The sequence below is a fragment of the Melospiza georgiana genome, chromosome 5 (genome assembly GCF_028018845.1).
Source record: "Melospiza georgiana isolate bMelGeo1 chromosome 5, bMelGeo1.pri, whole genome shotgun sequence".
NCBI lineage: Eukaryota > Metazoa > Chordata > Aves > Passeriformes > Passerellidae > Melospiza > Melospiza georgiana.
Window position 1 is genome coordinate 8,006,342 of NC_080434.1, and position 22,653 is coordinate 8,028,994.

The 22,653-nt window shown below is 39.9% G+C and overlaps 1 protein-coding gene across 2 annotated transcripts in view; it reads right to left on the minus strand.

The window, feature by feature from the left end:
• Nucleotides 1–4,035: 4,035 nt before the first annotated feature.
• The window catches only part of GALNT7 (polypeptide N-acetylgalactosaminyltransferase 7), a 72,728-nt gene continuing 54,110 nt past the window's right edge, over nucleotides 4,036–22,653 (minus strand). Inside the window, exons 6-12 of one of the 2 annotated variants that reach the window (XM_058024150.1) lie at nucleotides 19,799–19,981; nucleotides 16,732–16,849; nucleotides 14,677–14,799; nucleotides 12,531–12,749; nucleotides 10,298–10,396; nucleotides 8,895–9,023; nucleotides 4,036–6,271 (exon numbers count right to left, since the gene is read on the minus strand). In XM_058024150.1, coding sequence (XP_057880133.1) covers nucleotides 6,134–6,271; nucleotides 8,895–9,023; nucleotides 10,298–10,396; nucleotides 12,531–12,749; nucleotides 14,677–14,799; nucleotides 16,732–16,849; nucleotides 19,799–19,981 — 1,009 coding nt within the window. In that variant the 3' untranslated portion in view covers nucleotides 4,036–6,133. Of the gene's footprint in view, nucleotides 6,272–8,894; nucleotides 9,024–10,297; nucleotides 10,397–12,530; nucleotides 12,750–14,676; nucleotides 14,800–16,731; nucleotides 16,850–19,798; nucleotides 19,982–20,118; nucleotides 20,302–22,653 lie in introns of both variants that reach the window. The other variant, XM_058024151.1, reaches the window with a different exon arrangement.

The window sequence follows — 22,653 nt, forward strand, 5'->3', positions numbered from 1 at the left end:
GGACAAGACCACAACATTCTGAAAGGCCCTTTGAAAAATGAGTAGTTATTGATGTTATTGTCAGTGCTGCTACCTTGAAAGCAGCTCCTGGCTGGCTGAACTCTGCACTGACCCAGCACTGACTGCCCCTTCAGGAACTAGGGCCTTTAACAAGCCTATATCACACTGATTTGTCAGGAGAGGAGTGCACTGCAGAGCCAGCGTGCCTCTTCAGAAACATTTAAACTTTTTGCATAAATCAGATGACACATGACTAAAGTCTGCCTAGACTGAAGCAGCAGTTAGAGGAATTCAGTACTAATAAATAGAAATGTCATCTCTAGTCAGAAAGTGTTTGAGTTATATAATGCCAGAAAGCAAAGACAAGGTCATACAAGTGTCCTTGCAGCATCCTTTCACTCTGCCCTGCACTCTTTGAGCACACTGATCCTTGTGACCTCTGAGTGAGATAGGCTGCTGTGCTACCTGGACTTTTGATCTGATCTTGCATGTGCTTAATGTTTTAATGTTACATTCAGTTCTTATCCTAATTCAAAATATTTTTCAGCTTGCCCATGATAATTCTGGAACATAGACCATAAACCATTTTTCTTATACTGACTTGGAAGATAATGGGATAATGTTACAGCAAAAAACCACCCAGGAGTGTTTCTTATCTCCAGCTGGAAATGGCCCGTTCAATATCACTTTCTCCTCAAAAGCTTTAGTATCAATGGCAACCAGACCCCACTCTGCTACAGGGTTACACAATTATTTTCCTCAGCAACACCCCACACCATCTTACCTTCCCTCCCAGATGGCAGGACAGACAGCTTTCCTTCCCACTGCCAGGTTGATCAGCTGTATCTCCAGAGATTCCTTGGCATCTTCAGGACAGGCAGGACTTCAGTGCATTCCTCAGTGCAATCAAAAGAGCAGCATGAATAGCAGCACTTCCAGAACTGGCCATACTTTGTCTCTTGGTCGGCTTTTCCCAAATCTCTGCTTCTTATGAACTCACAAGAATCTTCCAGAAAGCTTCTACTTTCATCCAGTCCTACTTTTCTTCCACAGTTTCCGCTGTCTGAGAAATAAAAACACAAAAACCGCATTTGTAGCAGCTGTCTGTTTGGTAATTGTGAGGGCTCTGGCAAGGTGCTGCAGCCATCCCCCAGGCTCAGGCTGGCAAAGTTTGCATTGCCAGGCAGGGTTTGGGGTCTCCTGTGCAGAATGACACAGAGGGACAGAAGACATTGTACCCAAAGACCAACTCCTGTCTAATTTCAGGGCTTCTACAAAGATACTGCCCTACATTATTTTCCTGGAGAATCCTCCCACAAATTTCAAGGGGAAAGGCTGTATTTTGATTCCTATTTCCACCTTAGTGCCTTCACATGGTTCAGAAAGCCCATTGCAAGCTGTGCTTCTTCATCTGAAGGCTGTGGTTTAACAGCAGTCTGGGCATGCTGCCTTCTTAGTTGACACACACTGCCACCAGCAGCCCTTTCCAGGGAAGTAAAATATCATCTCTCCCTTCATTTTCCCTTTGCCAGGGACATTCAGCCAGAAGGCTGCTATTGCCATCACACTCATCTCAGGCACTTGTTTGGTTTTTATTATGAGTTAGAGTTATGCTGCATCCCCCACCTTTCTGTTTGTTTCTTTCTTTTTTTTTTTTTTTTTTTTTTTATGTGCAGGAGGCATTACTCTTGCAAATGAAGCATTATTTGAATGTTAGATCACTGGAGGCAGATCTGTTTTCACACTGAACAATTGCATTCACGAGAGCTGCTGGACACACCCAGCCCTCAGCCTTGCTTTAGCTGCTCTCCACATCAGAGAGGACACTGTTCATGTCCCTAAAACAATCATGTTTCTTTGATTAGTAACAAAAAGTAAGGCTCTAACATGCAAACAAACCTTTTCATCTTGGTGTTCCAGCAGCTCTAACTCCTCCTTACAGACTTGGATGCTTGTCACCTTCATTGACCTGTTGACTGAAGGAACATGCATTTTCCATCAGTCAGTTCAGACCCATCAGCCACCACAGATCACTGCTTGGCTGGAGAGGCTCCATCCACACTGATCAGAAAAGCCACAGAGCAGTGCAAGGAGCTAACAATCCCAAGGGCTGTGCAGACACCTTAGTTTTAATATCACCAGGCCCCCCGTTATGTGGCCATGGAGAACACTTCATTAGTTCCTCCATATAAAGAATGGTTTAGATTGTTAAGATTTTAAAAACCAAAGGTAACTGAGCATTACCTGGGTTACTGGGATGTAAAATCCACATGGGCACTTGTTCCTGCTTTCCTGGGCTCCATCCACAGCAGCCCCTGCAGCCGAGGGTGACGCGGGGCACAGCTCACAGCCCCGCACACCCCTGGGGCGCCAGTGACTGAGGCTCCCGTGGCAGGAGGGCCAAACTGCTCCCAGACTTCGGGGTCACTCACCGTTCATGCTTTGGGTTTCATTCAAAACCCAAGGGAGCCAAAAGCACCTGCATTGTTTTTGACAGCCTATCACTTTTTCTAACAAGATTCGTTCTATGTGGAGAGTCCTTTTGTATAGTGCCAGCCGAGCCACACAATTTACAGATCCAGCACTGCAGTTCAGAGGAGTCTTGCAGGGTTGGACAGCCAGAGGACCAAGTGCTGGCAGCCACTTCTGATGTTCCCTGAAAGTACATATTACCCTGGAAGATAGCCACTGACATTTCTCAGATTATTCTCATCAAAGTAAGCAGGGTAGGATTTCAGAACACAGCAAGAGCTAGCATTCTCATGCCTTTCACAGGAATGAGAACAACCAGAAACAGAAACATTTCCAATTTGTTCTCCCCTATTTCTTTACACCTATTACAGTTGATGGATCTAAACTCACCAGCAAAAAACAAGCAACAAATGCTTTTACAGAAACAAAGTTTGTGTTTAAAAGTGTAGATAATTTCTTCTTCATGTTCTTAAGCTCTCCTTATTACTTTGCCTCCATAGATTCTTGCATAATTTGATGTTTTTTAAAGTAAAAGGAAAATTGTGCTTTATATACAGCAAAAATCTACCAAAGCATCTTTTGTGTTTTTTACAGGCAGTGGTATGTTTTGCTTTTTCTTGCAAGAAGGCTCACAGATCAAGAGCATAAAATTTTAACATCTCTGGCATGCTATAATAGATCTCAAGTTTCTTGATGTAGTTTTAGAGCAGTAAGTTGATAAGTTTTGGCTTTAGGGACTGCAGTTTGGAGGCAAATGGTGTGGAAGAAGCAGGCAGTAGTGAAGGAGACTGACTGGCAGTAGGGAAAGAGAATGCACTGATTCTAGGAACCCATTAGTGGGGACAATGTCCTTGGTACTCCTGTGGGTTCTGCTGTAGGTTGTCCTGGTGCCAGGATCTCTGGTAATAAAGAAAGATGTCCTCTCCTTCCTATTGGTCCCCGTTTCCATGCATAAAAGGGTGTTGCCTACATGAACAGTCTGTGATATAACTCCAGGGTTTTGTCAAAAGAGCTTTTTGAAAGCTGAATACTCAAAAGTGCACTGAGAGATATGGCTGGGAAGCAAGAATCCCGTTTGTAAAAAAAGCCCTGTAGATTTCAGGACTTGGGTTCACTCTTAAACCTTGTTTCTTTCATGCCCTGATTTAATTACATCCTCCTTTGCTAAGGAACCTTCTCAGGAAAAAATGAAGTTAGGTTCAAACATGCTTCTTAGTGGAAACACAAATCAACTAAGATAAGACAGTAAAAACAATACAAACTAGACCTGGCCTTTGGTTCTACTCTCAAGCTGATTTTCTATGAACATATTAAATCTACCTAATTATATCAGGCAGATGAGACAAAAATCAAAATATGTCCACGTGTCAGTTCTCAGTGGGAATTTAAGTTTTTCATTTCACTGGGAAAAAACCTGAGTCCCCACAGATGCAACAAAAGGTACCTAGATAAAACTTAAAATAAACTGCATTTAATATTTGTAAGTTTGTAACATTGAAGTTTCCTAGATTTTGAGATATGGGGGTTTCTATAAAGGAAATAATCAATTTTTACTCTGAAAAGTATAGTAAAACGAAAAATTCAAATATTTTATTTACTTCACCTAAAAAACAAGCAACCCATGAGTAAGATATACATAAGTTTCCCAGATTTTTTCCCTAATAAATTTTTAAAGATTTATACAATTTCTACAGAAACATACAGTGTATCAAAATCTGCATAAATCAAATTTATAAAATATGTAGAAATGCATAGTGATATTATCATCAACTTACAAAGCAAGAATATGGGAATTATTTTTTTCCAAGCCGGCTATAGTAGGAAAAAGTCATTACAGCAACAGCTTCTTATGATCTCATGTTTTGTAAGGTTTCAGTCTCACATACAGATTCATATTCACACACAGCATCAGCTTTCAATGAATTGCACATAATACCCATTTAAAATGCACACCCGCACAATCTATGTGCCACCATTCTTTCTCTTATGCATAGTTGTATGATTAAATTAATCTACCCAACACACAAATGGAGTCAGTTTTCACACACACAAGGAACAAGTACCAGCACAAAACCTTATTTTCCTTTTTTTTTTTTTCCAGTTTCTCCCTCCTTTATTTTCTATTTTTCATAGCTCTGAAAGGATAGATGAGAAGTTTAAAGAAACTAGGGAAGATCCCAAACTAATAGATCCGTGCTGACAGCCCTATCAAGTCTGTCACCAAACATGATACATAACCCTTGTTAACATCAATGGAAGCTGCATGCAATGCTATTCTAGACCTCAGGGAAGTATTTAGTCATACTTAACTGTGTGACGTGTTATAGGGACAACAGTTATGGAATCAGTACACTGATGTCAACATTTAAGTTACAAAATCTGGACAAAGGAAGTGAGGATAAGTCATTTCCTCTCCACCTCTCTATTTGTTCAGAGTCAATATTTATATTCCTAAGGGAGTTTGCATCAACTCCTTTCCAGAACATTTTTAGAAACAACTTCTTCTCATTCTACTCTGTACACTGCAGCACCAAGCAGTTGGTTTTTCGTGTTTGTAATCCCACTGGAGAAGTTGTGAATGACATAAATAACAAGAAGATTAGTACCAACAAGTGTGAATTCAGAATTTCCATTTCTCTTTTGGAACGAAAATCTGGCATCCAAACTGGCTGACAGATGTCCTTGTGATGAATCAGGCAGATGTGTTAAGTAGCTGGATGCTTTTTTCCTAATTATAAGTTTTAGTCCACCTCTAAGTGATTTTCATTCAAAATAGCAATATAAATGAAGTATTTGATTCTTTCCAAGTTTTACATAATTGTGCAGCTTTTTTTGTTGTTGTTGTTTATTTTAATTATTTTTATGTAAGGCATGGTTTAAACAAGCAAATTAGTGCTTATAAATTCTTAACTGGATTTGTGAGGGTGCTTACCTCCATCAAATTGCACCACATTAGCACTAAAGTGGACAGTCTTCCTTGCACTGTACCAAGCACCCCGTCGAAGCAGAGCAGCCAAACTGGCAACAGAAATTTGTCTTCGTTAGCACACTAATTACACAGGGTGGTATGGCAGGTCCCGACCCCTGGTGACAGCTCAGAGCAGCCCACTGCAAATTTCCAACAAATGCTTTCCTTGTGAAAGAGAGAAATGAAAGAGGCACTAAATATGTTCAAATTCATCTTCCAAAAAAGCAGCATGATTGTGAGAGAAGGCCACCCTGGCTAATAACCTGTGGCAGTGCTTAGTAAGATGTAAAATTAAATAAAAATATACAACAGGTTGATAATCACCAAGTTCTATGAAAATCTGATTACTACAACCTCTTCAAGTGTGTGTAAAAAAACTGCCTTCAGACCCCTGAGTGTAATCCCAAAGAAGACGACAACGCTTTTAACTATGTTCCTATGAACCATAGCTAACAGCACATTAATTTACCAACATCTTGAAACAAAAAGATGTAAACATCTACAGAGTTTAAGGTAAAGCAGTTTTGTAAACATTAACTGCGGATGATAATGTTATTGTAATAATCACAGTTCCTCTATGTCCTTCATCCAAGCCAGGAGGCTCACAGCTGTACAAAGTTAATAACTGCAGCAGTTTTCAGGCTATTTTCAGTCCTGTACAAATGAATGCGTCAGTAGGTAGGTTTTGTCTGTCTACACACTAAGGATGTTGTTCATTTCCCATTTTTGTGTTGCTTTACTGGAGTCACACTCTGAAATGAAAACTTGATGCAGGACTTCGGAGCGATCCAAGCACTTCCCTGACGGAATGTGAGTAAATCTGTGCAGATTCTGAAAGACAAAACCACCAGGAAAACGTGTTGGGTTTTTGTGTTGGGTTTAATTTCATTTGTTCTGGGTTTTTTTTACATCTGCAATATAGTGATTTACAAAACCAGGTTTCAGCATCCCAAAACAGATCAGTTCTACACTCATTTTACTATTTGTTAAACATAGCACTTTGCAGCCTTCATATTAAATCTTTGCTTCCTGTAGGTCCTCTTGAGAGGCCTCCTGTTTCTCTTAGGCAACAAACTACTAACAAAATGAGCAAAACTCTATCTAAAATGCTTCTAAGCCTTTTCATCCATCCTGTAACCAAACCAGAAGATTAACTCTTGAGGAAAGCTCTATGAGGACTTCACTGGGCAGCTCCTCCTCCAGTCAGCCCACAAGAAAACAAATGTACAACACCAACATTAACACCTCAGGGGTAAAAAAAGTACTAACTTGGCTCCCTGTTTGGCTGGCAGAAGGAAGAGTAAAGAGTATGAGAGTTAAGTCTGGCTTCCAGAGCAGCAGGAGGCTGCCCAAGGAAGCACAAACCTATTGCACCAGGCACGTTCAGGCTGACTCTGGCACATCTGTCTCCTTCCACACCCACCATGCTGCCACGCTCCAGTCTCCTGCCTTTGGTCTGGGGCTCCTCTCCTGCTTGCTGACCCCCTGTGCCAGAGGCAGCCTTGGCTCTGACTGGCTGCATCCAGTGGGGAGGAAAGGGAGCAGCAGCAAGCCCATGGCACTGCGGGGGCTCTGCAGCCCTGCCCCGTGCACACACACACACACCCCTGGCATGGGGACCCCCTCCATCACCCCACACATGTGTGCACAGCCACAGATCAATACCTGGCTCCTGCTGTGTGACCAGATACAGGGGTCATCTAGCTGGAGAGAAAAATGGGTGTCTAAACAAAAGCAACAGGCAGACCACCAGCAGCCCTGTTCTCGATCCCTGCGAGTGCTCAGTGCTCAAGCAGCACGTGTTACACTCAGCAAACTGGCACACTGCTTGTTTCAGAGACAGCCAACAGACCAACCAGATAAAATCTCCTTGCAGTCTTAATTTACAAAAGGCCACAACATTTTTCAGCAGTCCACAAGTGTCTCATTCCTCACACCTTCAGCATTAGAAGCAGCAGTTATACCCTCTGCACTGCACAGCAGTGTGCCCAGTTCCTGGTATTTGGTTACACACCCTTGGTGGTCCTTTCATTCTCACCCTCCCTTTTTTTTCCTTCTAGAAGCCAGTCAGTGTTTTGTTCTACAGCCCAGACTGTGCTTAGTGAGCTTCCTTATAACTTGTGGTAATAAGCAAACAATTACACAACCAGTGCTAGTGCAGAGGAAATGGATCTTGCGTAAATGAAATTCTTAGAGAGAAGCCAAGTAACATGCTGGGACAAACTAGAATGGCTGGAGAGTTAAAAACTGCTACATATTATTCTCCTGAAATATTAAAGCTGAGGTTGGCCCTTACCTGCTGCTGCTTACTGATTTTTACATTCCAGGTTTAAAGAAATTTGTCTGTCTATCCAGCACAAGGAAGCTGAGCTGGATGGAAATGGCATTATGGTACCTGATATTTCCTAGCTCTATGCAAACACCAGAAAATGTGGAGTAGCTTAAAGGATAACAAATGGATTTCACTGCACTCAACTGTGCATCTTTCAGACAAACAATAAAGAATCCAAATAACCAGGTTATGAATTAATAAATATGCAATATGCTAGCTATATAAGCTGAAGAAAATTTTACATGGAATAGTTTCGTAGATGTAGAACCAAGCTATATGTGGCTATATCCAAGGATAATTCAGTCTCATTTTCTTAAGACACAGAAATAGAAACGTAGGCATTTTTTAAAGCAACACTAACAAAACTTACATGAATAGAGAACTTACAGATGTAATGACTAAATAGACTGTAGCAGCCCTCACATGTACATCAGCCAACATTCCAAGTCCTTATTAAAAATTTATAGATTTTGCAACAGCATTATAACAGTACCACACCCAGGATTAAGAACAGAACATGTTATTGTTACTAGAGAATGCCTAACGAACAGGAAGTGAAATACTGAAGAAGACAACGACAACATGAAAAGGCAGAGTAATCTTACATTTGCCTGCTCCTATGCAGGCTTAAAAATATCTTGTCTTTAAACAGAGAAACACTTCATTTAGACTGCCCAAAATGAGACCTAATACTGACCCTAGCTTCTAAATGCACTCCAGCAGAGACTTTGTTGAAACAGAGGATACAAGCAGAGAGGGTGATGGCACTAAAAGCTTTTATAAAGCCTGTCACTAGGAGCGGGCATGCTCTTTGCTTCCTCTGAGACATGTGCTAACTCCTAATATCTCTGTGGCAACAAATGTAGCCTCATGGAGTTTTCCTTAAAGATTTTGCTACAGAAGACAGCAACTAGATTCACTAAATAAAAGGATCTTTCACTAGAGGAAGTTTCTCTAGCATGTGTGTATTTCTGCGAATGTGCCATTAAAAATTTACTCAATTCAGTTAACCCTGTCACAGATTGTTAATTTCAGATACACATAAAACAAATTTTAAAGCTGAAAAAAACCCACTGAAAGGAAATTTAAAAGTGTATTTTCTTCCATATATCTGTTGCATACCTTGAAGAATTGCCACTCTTTGAATTCATTCTGATTACAGTGTGTAATCATAATTTTGGATCCATCTGGTCCTTTAGTTAAGCACTGATCGTACTGCATGAGCTGATTGGCTTCATTGATTCGGAAAAGCTAACAAAAGAAAAAGCCATTTTCACAACAGTTAACTCAATGAGCATTCTATAAACACTGCAAATACAATGAAATTACAACATTCAAAACATTTTCTGGTTTTATTACACCTGTCTTTCAGGAGGGTTCTTTATTTTGCATAACACACTTTTACTATCATAATACTAAATGTCATGGTTAACTTTCCTGTAGGACTTAAAAGGCCAAGAACTTAACTAGAAAGACAAAAATTGAAAGGGACTCATATTAAGGAGACTTCTAAAAGTGTTTAATTACAGACCTTTGTATGATTTGATGGCCAAACAACCCATTATCTTTATAAAAGCCTGGTAGCAAGTCCTTGATCCTGGACAGTAATTTCATGTGAAGACACTAAAATTTTGGCATTTTACCCATGGAGGAAATCAATCTAATTCATCCAGATACAAAGAGATTATCCTAGCTACTTCTTAGAGAATAATTGCTACAGGGTTTTTGGGTAGCATATGAAGAAAATGTAGTTTAGGGAACCTTTTCATTAAATATCAGAATAAAACAGACATTTCCAGGGGCTACTAAGAGCTAAACCATATCGGATTTCTAAAAAAATCATCCTAAATGCAATTTTATGATTGCCACAAAAAATGGCCTGGTTTAAGTTTACATGGGCTTAAATAAGGACTTTAATTCTGAAAAAATTTCCAACCAGAAAAGAAAATATAAAGACAGAACAGCATATCTGTGTGGTAGTGTGGGCAGGTTTGTGAAGATACAGGTCAAACACAATAAAAGCTTTGATTGCTATCATCTAATAGTAATTATGTTCTGTCAATTAATTTGTAAATGAAGCAGAGATAAATTTCTGCTCATTTTCTTCTCTAATGTGGTGGAAGATGAGTTACTGCACAAAAGTGTTTTAGCTTGGACCAAAACAACTTCTTTACATACTTGAGGTGCAGTAAAGGTTTTTTTCCTGAAGGATTAATTATTAAGTAAAGGTAAGTGGTGAATCAGGAGCAATGCTAAGAGCTGAAGCAGTGATACTGGTGCTTTTTCATGTACCACTTTCCCTGAAGAATGGATTATGAATTTGCCTTCAATTTCATACCATTTATGTTTGAAATGGTATTTTCAGACTGCTGTACTTTAGCAATGCCAGTATGCTTACAGAAATCCTAATTCCCACCTTTGTAGCTGGCTCCTAGGTGACTTGATGTACAGGCTTAACAGAAAACCTGCCTGTTATCAATCCACAGCAAGCACTTCTCCTTCAGCCTTGCCTCCAAGCTCCTTACCTGATTTCCTCCCATTCTGTGGCACGGCCCAAGCTCAACAAAGCCACCATTGGTGTGCCCCATGCTGTCGATGCAGTAAGAGGTTTCAAAGCCTCTAATCTGGAAAAGAGGTTTTGCACTCAGAGTTAGTCTCAAGGGAAAAATAAATACTAAGGAGTTCAGAAAATTCTCACTTATCTCTCAAACCAGAAACAGGTATCTGACAGAGAGATTAGACAAACCTGTGTATGAAATTTAAGCACTGATGTTAACTGTTCTGGGAGATGGAGCTTCAACCTGCCCGTGCTAATTTGCAGGCTATTCCATGAACCAGAGTATGCTGATAAAGCCAGAGTTGCAAAGCTCAATTCCAAGTTAGTAACACCTAAATATAGGACTGCCAAGTATTTTAATTTATGCACTCTCCTATCAGAGCATGTTCCATCTCCCAGGTCTTCATAAATAAGCTCAGGAGCTCAGGTAAGTCGCTCTCACTTGTGGGTGAAGAGAAACAGGATGCAGAGGAGTTATGCACAGCAGCAATTACCCACAGCCAGACACAGCCCACTGACACAGCTGCTCAGATGGACCTTCTGCAGCAGCAATTAGACAGGAAAAACAAGAAATAAAATTGATGAGGGACAGGCACAGGGATAAAGAACAGAAGTCCTGTCATAAAGCACGTCTCAACTGCTGATTGTCTCACTCCCTTCTCAGAAGGGCCAACAAGCAGCCTTACAAAGACTTTATGACACAAATAACGTTTTTTCCAGACCTATTTTCGTTGCCAGAGCCTCTTTCCTCTTTGTAATGGTATAAAAAGTCTGAAGGACTAAGCTTAGACTCTTCCAGGGAGTGCTAGGGAAGATGAACCCATACTTTCCTACCCCAGAGTGTGGAAATGCAATCAGTGTGGTGTTACAAATGGGGGGAGGAGGGACAGGACTTCTCAGATGGAGGATAACTAGCAGCCTGTGAAGAAGAGTTGAAGAAAACTTCAGAGAAGTCTCTGAACTCAGAATTTCCCTGTTGCTTCACCAGACCCACTTGCTTTTATCAGGGATGATTTCCTGCAAGGTCACCAGTATTATTTTACACTTTTCTGATGCTTTCACCTTGGTGAACAGCAATATTTAGTGTACCTCCCAAACCCTTTATGTAGGTACTTGAGGAGGTCTAAGGCTCATATAGTAGCTGATGCTTTGTGCTAGCTTTTAGGTAAGAAATCAAGGTGGCATTGTTAATCTGGTCTGTCAGACAAAAGATTATTTGTACCTCCATTCACCACACACATGCTCTGTATCACTAATTCTAGCATTAAGAAATTAGAGGTGACACTTGGTGATAGGAGACAGTAGAGATCTGTATTTCCTAATGTGCTTTTGAAGCTGCAAACCCATGTATCGTATTCATCATATCTTGGGGAAGAAGGTTGCTAAATTTGGGGGGACACAGGAGTTCTCCTACGCTAGCAAGAAGATTTTCTTAATTTCCCTCAACAGTCTTCAAAAGTGAAATAAATAGGAGAGACAGGGCAAAAAAGTAATCAATTGCAGAGGGGGAAAAATTTGAAAGCAGGCAGGAGACCTGCAGTATGTGCTTGCCAAGGTGTGGGCTAAATGCCAGAATGAGACAGGCAGAGTTCAGTGAGGGGTCCTGCACTCACCTGTAATATGCCAACTTTCTCTGCCAACCACTTGAAAGTGCTGCATTTGCAACCACATTCTTAATTTAGTGAAGTTAGAATTGTACACACCGATGTTGGAAACGATGGTGACAGAATCATATAAAATCATTACATGCAGGTAAGGAACTAGCTGAGGCTGTAAATGTGTGAGTACTTCCCAGTCTAGCAAACACAGGCAGAATGAACTCCACCTGGATTTAATGATCTGTTCTCTAGGCTTTCACACAAAAGATATTTTCACCTATTAATCTTCACCAATACTCCTATATGCAGGACTCAAATGTTTTCCTTTTGAAAAAGCTTAAATTCTAATTATAGAAAAAAGTGCTTTGGACAGGGCTAGACATAAATGATCCTTCAAGGATCTGTGGAACTAATTAAAAAATCACACCTGCAAAAGTAGATATAATTTTTTTCCTGGGTTACATCTTTACAGCTCTCTGGTTAGTATCATATAGCTTAGTGCAGAAGTAATCAAACAGCCTGTTCACACGGCAAGTCACAACTGCTTCCTCTTGAATTCACAGTTTTTTACAAAAAGCTCCTAAAATACATAGGTGTACCTACCTCTCCCCAGTCCACGTTTTTGGGTGGTAAGGGGTAATATGAAGTTATATCATATGCTATTTCTTCCATAAACCACTTAAAACTCTTGCAGTTGTGATCTTCACGGAATTTCTTCAGCTCAGATATATCTCCGTAGGGCAGCGCCTTCGTCTCCGGCCGGCTGGCATAGAAGTAATCCTTGTATTCATCCCACCACACCTCTACAACCCTGACATAGTTCTGTGAGGAATAAAGACACTGCTGTGACCTCAAGGCACACACAAACAGGCCAGAAGCAACTCCTTGTTAATAACAGAAATTTAAGGATTTATCCTCTTAGAAAGTGACAGCATAGTATTATTATATAGCACTAATAATCTGTCACTATCAGCACACTAAACAAGACTTTTCAGTTATGGGTGCAATAAAACGTTGCATTTATTTGCCTCTGTCAGAACTGCAATTCATGGTTTCTATTCACCTTCTACAATTTTTAATGAAGAGAATTATATGCATTGGTCCTCTAACAGGGAAAAAATTCAGTCTTAAATGGGTCAGCTACTTGGAGAAGGGGGAAAATTGGATAGCTTACTTGGTAACAAGCCTCTTCCTCACATCTTTCTTATTCTCTTTGATGACTCCTATCTCTATATAACCTGCACACATTCTAGATGCCTCACTTTGTTAAATTCTTCCAGTGTCAATTACCTATGTTAAAAGAGTCTTAAAAGATTTGACTGAAGGCACAAATTATTGAGACTTTAACCCACATCTGGCATAAACTGAACAAAGCTATAAAAAAAGGACATTTACTATGAGGACAGGAGGGTGCCTGAAGAGGGGGAAAAGCTATTTCTACATCCTGCCTTGTACAGAGATGGAACTTCATATTTAAGAACACTCAGCAGTGCTTTTTACATTCAGTAAGCAGGCCAGCAGACTCATGTAAGGCATTAAGATATTCAACAAATATTTTTGATCATCTTTTAAGAACACTGAAATGATTTTCATAACTTCAGACAAGGCAAACTAGCATCTTGCCTGCACTGAGCAATAGACCTATCATTTGATAGCCTGTTGCCCATTCCTCTGTCTCTAACCCCAGATATGTCCCCCTGGGCTCCCTTGTACTGGTCCCAGTCCTTGTTTCACCAAAATGTTCATCAACTCACATTAATGGTAACAACTATCCTGGCGTACACACCCCCACAGCCCCCAAAAATGCGGGACGTTTTGGGAGGCTCTGGGGGTGTGTATGCCAGGATAGCTGTTACCATTCAGCTAGGCTGGGACAGTGCCTTTGGAACTAACTGTTAGGTTGGCTCAAGCCATACTCTATAACCCTACAGGTATTCATTGTCTAGGAAGATTGTTCTGGGATTGGAATGAATCACAAAGAGCTGGGTCTTTGGGAGTGGGATTTACTGATGGCAGAACAGAGCCCAAGAGAAAGCCTAAACTGGGCAATAGAAAAACTTAACAGGAGGGTTGTCTCTCTTCCTGCTGGTAGATGGAAACTGATATAAACAGTTTTTCTTGATTCAGATTCTCTCTTCAGATATAGAGCTGGCTCATTTGCTTTCTGGAATTGATGTCTAATTTTAATTTCAGGGCTTGAATAACACTTCTACAATCTGCAGCGTACCTGTGGAGCTGCAAAGCCTCATGATGTAGGGCAGAGCATACCATCTTCCCACGTGTCATTTGCTGCTTCTTAATTAAAAAATGCAGACACCAAAGTCTGAGAGATGCTAGATTCCAGAATTCACTAACTTGGCCGAGGATCATATCCATCTTTATCAAGATAAAAGAGGATTTCAAGCCCATGATATCTCCAGGAATGTGTAGAGTTGTTCATACATACTTGGGCACAGTGCAGCAAAGGCTGGAGGTGATGACATTAAGTAATAGGAAGTGCTTTTGTACCTCAGAGATAGCAGGGCAAGGCTTTAGAGCAAGAAAGTGGGTTCTAGGATTCTCTAATCTTAGTAACAGTGGGATTAACACAAAGATTTCTCTCCTGTGGGGATGACCATCCGAGTCTAAGATACTAAATCGCTTTGGATGAAGAGCTCTCTAAGGTGTTACTGGTAATTTAAACACATTTATCTAAAACTGTTCTTATCTGAAATCAAAAACCACCCTCCAGGTTGCTTCAGAACTGTACCTTTAGTGTAGGAGAAGAGCCAACGTAGACAGGGGGTGGATTTCCTTGCCAGCCCTGCAGACGATAGATGTGTCCAACACGAGAGCAGGGGACAAAGAGCAGCTTTCCCCCACACTGCCAGATCTGCAAGGTAAAACACAGGTATTATCAATATATATACACAGGAATTTAAGACAGACAAACAGACAATAAATTATGGAAGAAACATCAGCTACATTTCTTACTATACTGTCATATATTTACATACTTTTTACTCCAGATGTAAGCATAAAGAAAACAGGTCTTTGAAATGAGAGGTATACTGAGTACACTTTCTACTCAGCCAGAGAGTTACTCAACTAAAGCAATTTTTAAAAAAGCTTTTAAAAAAGTTGGGCATCTCCTTCCATCACTATTTCAGAACAACGGTAATGAATGAGTGGCCAAAATCAGGAACTGGGTAATTTTTATTATGACAGAATTATTGATATTTTTATTTTATTGAAGTAATTCACATGCCATCATTAAGATGGGTTTTGGTTAGATGCCCATTCACATTTAAGTTTTTCTTAATAAATATTAGTAGGAGATAAGGATGTGTTAGGTAACTCATTGCTCCAAGCAGAAACAGATATTTGACTATAGTAGCTAAAAATAAAAAAAAATATTTGAACTATTTGAAAATAAAAAAATTCTGAAACCATTCTGAAATTCCCTCACTCCCACATATCTTTGGATAATCCCTTAATGGGGAAAAGAAAATATACTTAAATCAGAATTTAGTTGCTCCTAGTTTGGAGAAGTTTAATTGTAGCACCAAATTCTGATTCAAGCTAACCTTGTGAATGTTTCAAATCAGTCTAAATTCCAGATTAAAAATATGATTTACCAGTATTAGGAAAGATGGGCAGAATATCTTATTGTCTTCATTGCATCATGATATTAATTTTCCTAAGTTTCATCAAAAAATCTCCTCAGGTATGCAAGGATATTAATTTTATTTGCAATCTAGGAGTGATAAATGTTTAGTTCTTCTGAAGATTGGTTGTGATCTACATGAAACCACTTTGGAGGTGTCTACATAATGAGCATTTCAATCACAGAACTACTGTAAGTAATTTCAGCCATGATTTTGATCTAAGCAAGATGGAGAATTATATGGATAAAGACCATGCGTGCATAACCCTCAATAAATACCCTTTGCATATGGATTTACAGCTGAGCAAGTGCACTCAGGGCTTTCCTCTAACTCACAAAGAGCTTTCCACTGTTATTAAGAGTAAAGAACTCAGAGCAAGAGTAACTAGGGGAGCTCTGAATGTACTTTTTGTAAAATTCAGCTATGATTTCACAGATTGCTGCTGAGGCTATAAGACATCTTCACTCTGGTCTATTAATTGGGCCTGATTCCTGCTGCCTGCACTTGTGTCATCACAAATACTGAAGCTACAAGAAGCTAGTGACGATCATCTTGTGTTCCCTGCAAACTGAAGAGCATGCACATGCCTGGGAGTGAAAGTAAAATCCTCCCTGTGATTATGAATGATGCAGTTAGTATTTCAATTATGAAGACTTCTCTCATGAAGAAGTTCTTGAAATGCTGAAAAGCATATAAAATAAATTTTCACTCACAAAAATGGCAGGGAGGAAGCAGATTACTTTTTGTTGCACCATTATATACTCTCCAATGCACATGCATAAGCTGAGGACTATGAGGACTACTTGTTCTCTGATATTGCTTTCATTGGAAATTTTTTTCTATACTCACTATGAGAACACTCATAAAATTTCCAGTCTGGTTTTGTATTGGACATTTGTGCAGTTAGGTGTGCAATCCCAAACTGTTTACGAAATCTAGATTATGCATCATTTGAGCTTCAGCACAAAGCCACCTCTCTGAACACTTCTGTCCCAAAGTCCACAAGGAAACACTGAGGAGACACATCTCTGTCACATCCCCTCACATCAAAACCTGGGCTTCATGAGGAAGAGGTAGGTCTGTCTAAACTCCAAACAGAAGTATTTACAGAAAAGAAAATCTATTTAATTGAATTAGTTCTCAAATATTGGTGTTACCTTGTAAGAAATTTCAAAATTTTCACCACCCCAGATTTGAAGCCCTGGATCATAGAGACCCAGCTCAAAGAAGAAATCTCGTTCGATGGCAAACAATCCACCAGCCATGGCAGGGGACCTGCGAAGAGGAAGACAGTGTAACTCCTTCTGCCAAAAGGATACAATAGCACTCAGAGAAAGCTTTAGGGAGGAAAGCAATTCAGCTAACATGTAGTAAAGATCAGGTAAATGGCAATACACTGAAAAGTCATAAAGCTTTGTCATCAGCTTGCAGCAATTTTCTGAAGTGGCATCTATATAATTTTTAGGGAGGTCACAGTTTCTTATTATGTTGCGGGTTTTCTTCTACAAGTAATTTATTTAATTAATGAATTTGATGATAGAAAATCTTGGTCTGAATTTTCCATTCAGGCAGTCAACATCTTTCTATTAAAATAAAAAACAAGATGAGAATCAGTGTGATGAGATGTTTCTCTCTTAAATTTTTTTATAGTTTTTGAGATAATATGAAACTGCAAACAGGTTTATGTTCTGAAGGGCTGCCACATTGAAACACACTGTCTATTAAACAAGTAACAGAGCTTTTCCAGCTTTCTGATCTTCTAGCTCCTTTTGTCCTATTAGGACACACTTTACACTATACTCAGTAAAATTTTGAAGAGTGTCTAGATAAAGCAGTACAAGGTTTCCACTTTGGTTTAGTCTTTTTGCTGTTACCCTTTTCCTTTTAATGGCTTTGTAAATCCCTTCCCATATGCCATCATTCAATTAGCAAGTTTTAATGTGTCAAAAAGATGCTGTGGTCTGGATTACAGCTTGTGCTGGTTTTGGCTGAGGTAGAGTTAATTCTCTTCCCAGTGGCTGGCATGGGCTGTGTTTTGGGTTTGTGCTGAACACAGGGCTGATAATGGGGAGATGTTTTTGTTATTGCTGAGCAGGGTTGCACAGAGCCAAGGCCTTTTCTGCTTTTTGAGCTGCCATGGTGGCCAGGGGACATAGCCAGGACAGGTGACCCAAACTGACCCAGGGATATTCCAGACCATGTGGCATCATGCTCAACATATGAAAATTGGAGGAAGAAGGAGGAATGTTTGGAGTGATGGTGTTTGTCTTCCCAAGTTCCCCATTGCATGTGATGGGGCCCTGCTCTCCTGGAGATGGCTGAGCACCTGCCTGCCCATGGGAAGCAGCGAATTCATTCCTTGTTTTGCTTTGCTTGGGTGTGTGTGCTGACTCTCAGCATAATTAATTATTAGTTTAGTTGCTGTCTAAATTAGGTGATCACATGCCAAAGTACTGCTACATGTCCCTTTCTACTTGCTGCCTACAGTATTTTCCCCCAACGCTGTTTTTGCATCCTGGGGTTAAGAAGCCAGAAGACACAGCAGGGGAAAGCACTTTGCACAGCACAGCACCACAGCTTTCCTGCACTTTGGGTTTTCCTCAGCACCATAAAGACTCGGCAAGTGGAGAAGCCTCAGACACTGCAGTTTCAGGCTTGGCCTCCAAGATGCTGCCAAGTGTGTTAAAGAACACAGTAAAAGCCAGGTAAGCTCAGCAGTGTACTTCATAGGATACAAAGAGGCAAGCACTGTTACTGAAAGAAGGATTCAGTCCTGGGGCAATTCTCACGTTGCAAAAACGTTGCCTCGCTGCTTTAAGCAGTTGAGGATCTTTTTGTTTTCTTATTAAGCTAAGCAATCTTGGCTATGGTTTCAGCAAGACTTTTACTTGGTCTTACTTGCCTTGGTATTGCTGCAAGAAAAGGCACACAGCCTAGAGACAAACAGATGCAGGGCATGTCTCTTTTTAAAGGAAGCACTGTAAATCTGAAGGTATTATTAAAAATAAAGTCATCTTTTAAAACACTCTGAGAACATGTGTTCTGTGTTTCTGGGAACAGTTTAAACGATTTTAAGACCTGTTTGGATGGCAAACACAGAACACTACAGCAATGTTTGAAATAGTTTGTCCCCCTCTAAGTGAATATTACAGTTCCAATGTGGACAGCCTCATCAGAAAATGGTATTATTTAAACTGTACACAAAACAGATCAAAGCTTCATAACTTTGCTTGCATGTGTTGCCATTTTAGCAAAGAACAATCATGGGTGGGGATAGGGAACTACCAACATCAGCTCTTACAATGTTTAAATCATATATAGAAGCAAGAGAAGACATTAGATTCTGAAGATGTGAAGATTGCTTTCAAATGTAGTAACACGATTAGTTAAGTGTGAAGGGGAAAGTAATAAAAAACCAGCAGAACCACAGTCTCCCAGTATTGCAAACCCATCCAGAAACCATAGTTTCTAAGCTAGGGTTTCTAGGCAGTTTTTGTTTTCTGGGAAGAAAACATACCCCACTACAAAGCATAATAAAAAGGCAGAAATTCCATGAAAATTATTGGAGTTTTCCCACAATAAAAGGTGCTGTTTTTATCTTTCTTCCTTTTTTTTTTTTTTAATGTTACGTGTATTAAATTAAAATTCTTAGGAAATATCTAGCCAAGATTCTTAAACAGTGTGCTTCTTTGTCAGATGTGATCCATTGTGAAGCAAGTGGCAGATATATGACAAAAGGGATTTTTTTTTGATACACATGCATAATCCTCCAGCTGTATGCATGCATCAGGCCATGACAGCAGGCTACAGATTTTATGCATTACCATCTATCAGAAATACTTCTAGCATGCTCGTTATTTCAAGCCAAATTGTTAAACAAGCACTGCTGTTTCCAACAGTGCTTGAAAAAAATATCACAGCTTATTAAAGTTTTCCCTGGCAACAAAGGGAAATATACAATTACACAATATTTTGCCAAAGAGAACCCAGAAATTCTAATGTGCACCCTATTAACCACACAAGAGCAGGAACAGAGAGGCAACACAGGGTAGCAAAGATATTTAGAGTGAATAGTCAGTTGTGGCAAACAGGTCTGACTAAACAAAGCAGCTAGTGTGGTTAGAAACGTGAAAGTGCTCAGGCTAGAAGTACATGCAAGTTTTAGTGGATCAATATTGACTTCAGAAAAAAAAAAAAGAAACGGGTAAGTGATTTAGTGATTACCGATACGGTTCAGTTTTTGTCTTTCTGCTTTCCTTCTCTCTCCTGGTCAAGGGAACCCTCTTCCATAGCATACTCCAATCCCACGCTCCTCTAGCAAACCCATCTTCGTCACCACCCCCTTGAGGCACAATCTTAAAAGAGTTGCCATCTATGACATCTATGAGCGGCACCGTGCATGTGGTTCTGCGGGCGGCCGGCGCGGGGACGGGCAGGGCACGCGAGCGCCCGCCGAGGGTCGTGGGGAGACAGGGGGAGGGAAAAAGGACAGGGTTTAGACAATCATTCCTTAGGATTCACAGTAGGTAAACAGCTCTCTTTACCGATAAGGCTCAGTTTTATGCTTTCGTTTGGACTTTTCCTTGTGGCTTAACGGAATTCGTTTCCATAGCAAACTCCAGTCCCAGGCCCCTCTGGCAAAACCATCTTCATCCCCACCTTGTTGTGGCTCAATGGAATAATCATTCCCATCTATGTAATCTATTAGAGGTACAGTACATGTAGTTCTGAAACATTTATAGAAGGGAAAGAAAGAGCAAAATACAATTTCAGAAGAGTAATCTGTCTAATCTGAAATTTATACCTTTAATTAAGTTTATAGAACACTGCATATAAAAATTCACTTGTAAACATACTATAAAAAAAATTAAGCCTCATTAGAAGAAAAAAGAAATGATCTTTTCTTTACATTCTTTAAAGATGTTCTGAAAACAGAAAAGTGAGGTCTGAGGTGCTAATATATCAATTGGTTTATCAGTACATTTTCCTTTATGTGGACTTCTTGATACCAGTCTTCTAATAAAGCACTGCTGGAGGCAATGGAGGAGCCCTCATGGGGCCAGGGTTCTCACAGTATTGTTATTTCCTATAATTTCTATTAATATCAGATCTTAGCTGTCAGCAAGTAAGATAAACACTTAGCTTTTACTAGTGTTAACACAGATTTTCATTATACTGTCCTATTCAAATGCCTGAAACCCCACCAATTTCTAAGGATAAAAAAACATTACTAGTGCTCCTCTAGAAGCAGTTTTCAATAGAATTCTTCCTGTTTGATTTGCAATACCCTCCTCATTGTGATCTATCACACACAATATTCACCAAGGAAAAGACATTATCTTGTTTTTCCTCCCACATATTTCAAATGAGTTTCCCAGTGACCCAGGCTGGAGCACTTCCACCTTTTTAAAAGAAGCTCCAAGAGATAGGAAAGGCAGGGGGGAAGAGACATGTTAACACCTTGCTGTTCTCTGAGGCAGAAGCAGCAGCAGGCTGCACCCTGGGTACCAGGGCATGGAAGGAGGCTGCCAAGCACTGTCTGCTGGCACTGTGTGTCTCAGCACCTCTGGTCATCATCCTGCAGCCTTCCCCTCTGCGGGCAGTGCTGGAGGATGCCTCTAAACCCCCCCTTCTCACCAGTCTTTGTTGTGTGAAACAGCAATACACACTCAGTGGGAGCACCACACAAGCATTTCCATCTTCTCCCTAGTATCCTGTCTTGGTTTAGTTACAGGCCTTAAAACACACAAACTCAAATTCTTCACGACAATTCTGGTAGCACAGCAGGTTAACAAAGAGTTTTTAGGATTAAGGAGCAATTTTATGGGATTAAAGAGTTTAATGCTGTATGTGGTTTCCTAAACACACATAGCACGGACCACACAAGTCAAGAGTGCAGCGGCACACAGCAACAACAGCATTTCAATGGAAAGGAAAGGAAAGGAAAGGAAAGGAAAGGAAAGGAAAGGAAAGGAAAGGAAAGGAAAGGAAAGGAAAGGAAAGGAAAGGAAAGGAAAGGAAAGGAAAGGAAAGGAAAGGAAAGGAAAGGAAAGGAAAGGAAAGGAAAGGAAAGGAAAGGAAAGGAAAGGAAAGGAAAGGAAAGGAAAGGAAAGGAAAGGAAAGGAAAGGAAAGGAAAGGAAAGGAAAGGAAAGGAAAGGAAAGGAAAGGAAAGGGAAAGGAAAGGAAAGGAAAGGAAAGGAAAGGAAAGGAAGGAAAGGAAAGGAAAGGAAAGGAAAGGAAAGGAAAGGAAAGGAAAGGAAAAGGAAAGGAAAGGAAAGGAAAGGAAAGGAAGGAAAGGAAAGGAAAGGAAAGGAAAGGAAAGGAAAGGAAAGGAAAGGAAAGGAAAGAAAGGAAAGGAAAGGAAAGGAAAGGAAAGGAAAGGAAAGGAAAGGAAAGGAAAGGAAAGGAAAGGAAAGGAAAGGAAAGGAAAGGAAAGGAAAATTTCAAGGAAATTTCAAGGAAATTTCAAGGAAAGTTCAAGGAAATTTCAAGGAAAGGAAATTTCAAGGAAAGGAAAGGAAATTTCAAGGAAAGGAAAGGAAATTTCAAGGAAAGGAAATTTCAAGGAAAGGAAATTTCAAGGAAAGGAAATTTCAAGGAAAGGAAATTTCAAGGAAATTTCAAGGAAATTTCAAGGAAAGGAAATTTCAAGGAAAGGAAATTTCAAGGAAAGGAAATTTCAAGGAAAGGAAATTTCAAGGAAATTTCAAGGAAAGGGAAATTTCAAGGAAAGGAAATTTCAAGGAAAGGAAATTTCAAGGAAAGGAAATTTCAAGGAAAGGAAATTTCAAGGAAAGGAAATTTCAAGGAAAGGAAATTTCAAGGAAAGGAAATTTCAAGGAAAGGAAATTTCAAGGAAAGGAAATTTCAAGGAAAGGAAAGGAAATTTCAAGGAAAGGAAATTTCAAGGAAAGGAAATTTCAAGGAAAGGAAATTTCAAGGAAAGGAAATTTCAAGGAAAGGAAATTTCAAGGAAAGGAAATTTCAAGGAAAGGAAATTTCAAGGAAAGGAAATTTCAAGGAAAGGAAATTTCAAGGAAAGGAAATTTCAAGGAAAGGAATTTCAAGGAAAGGAAAT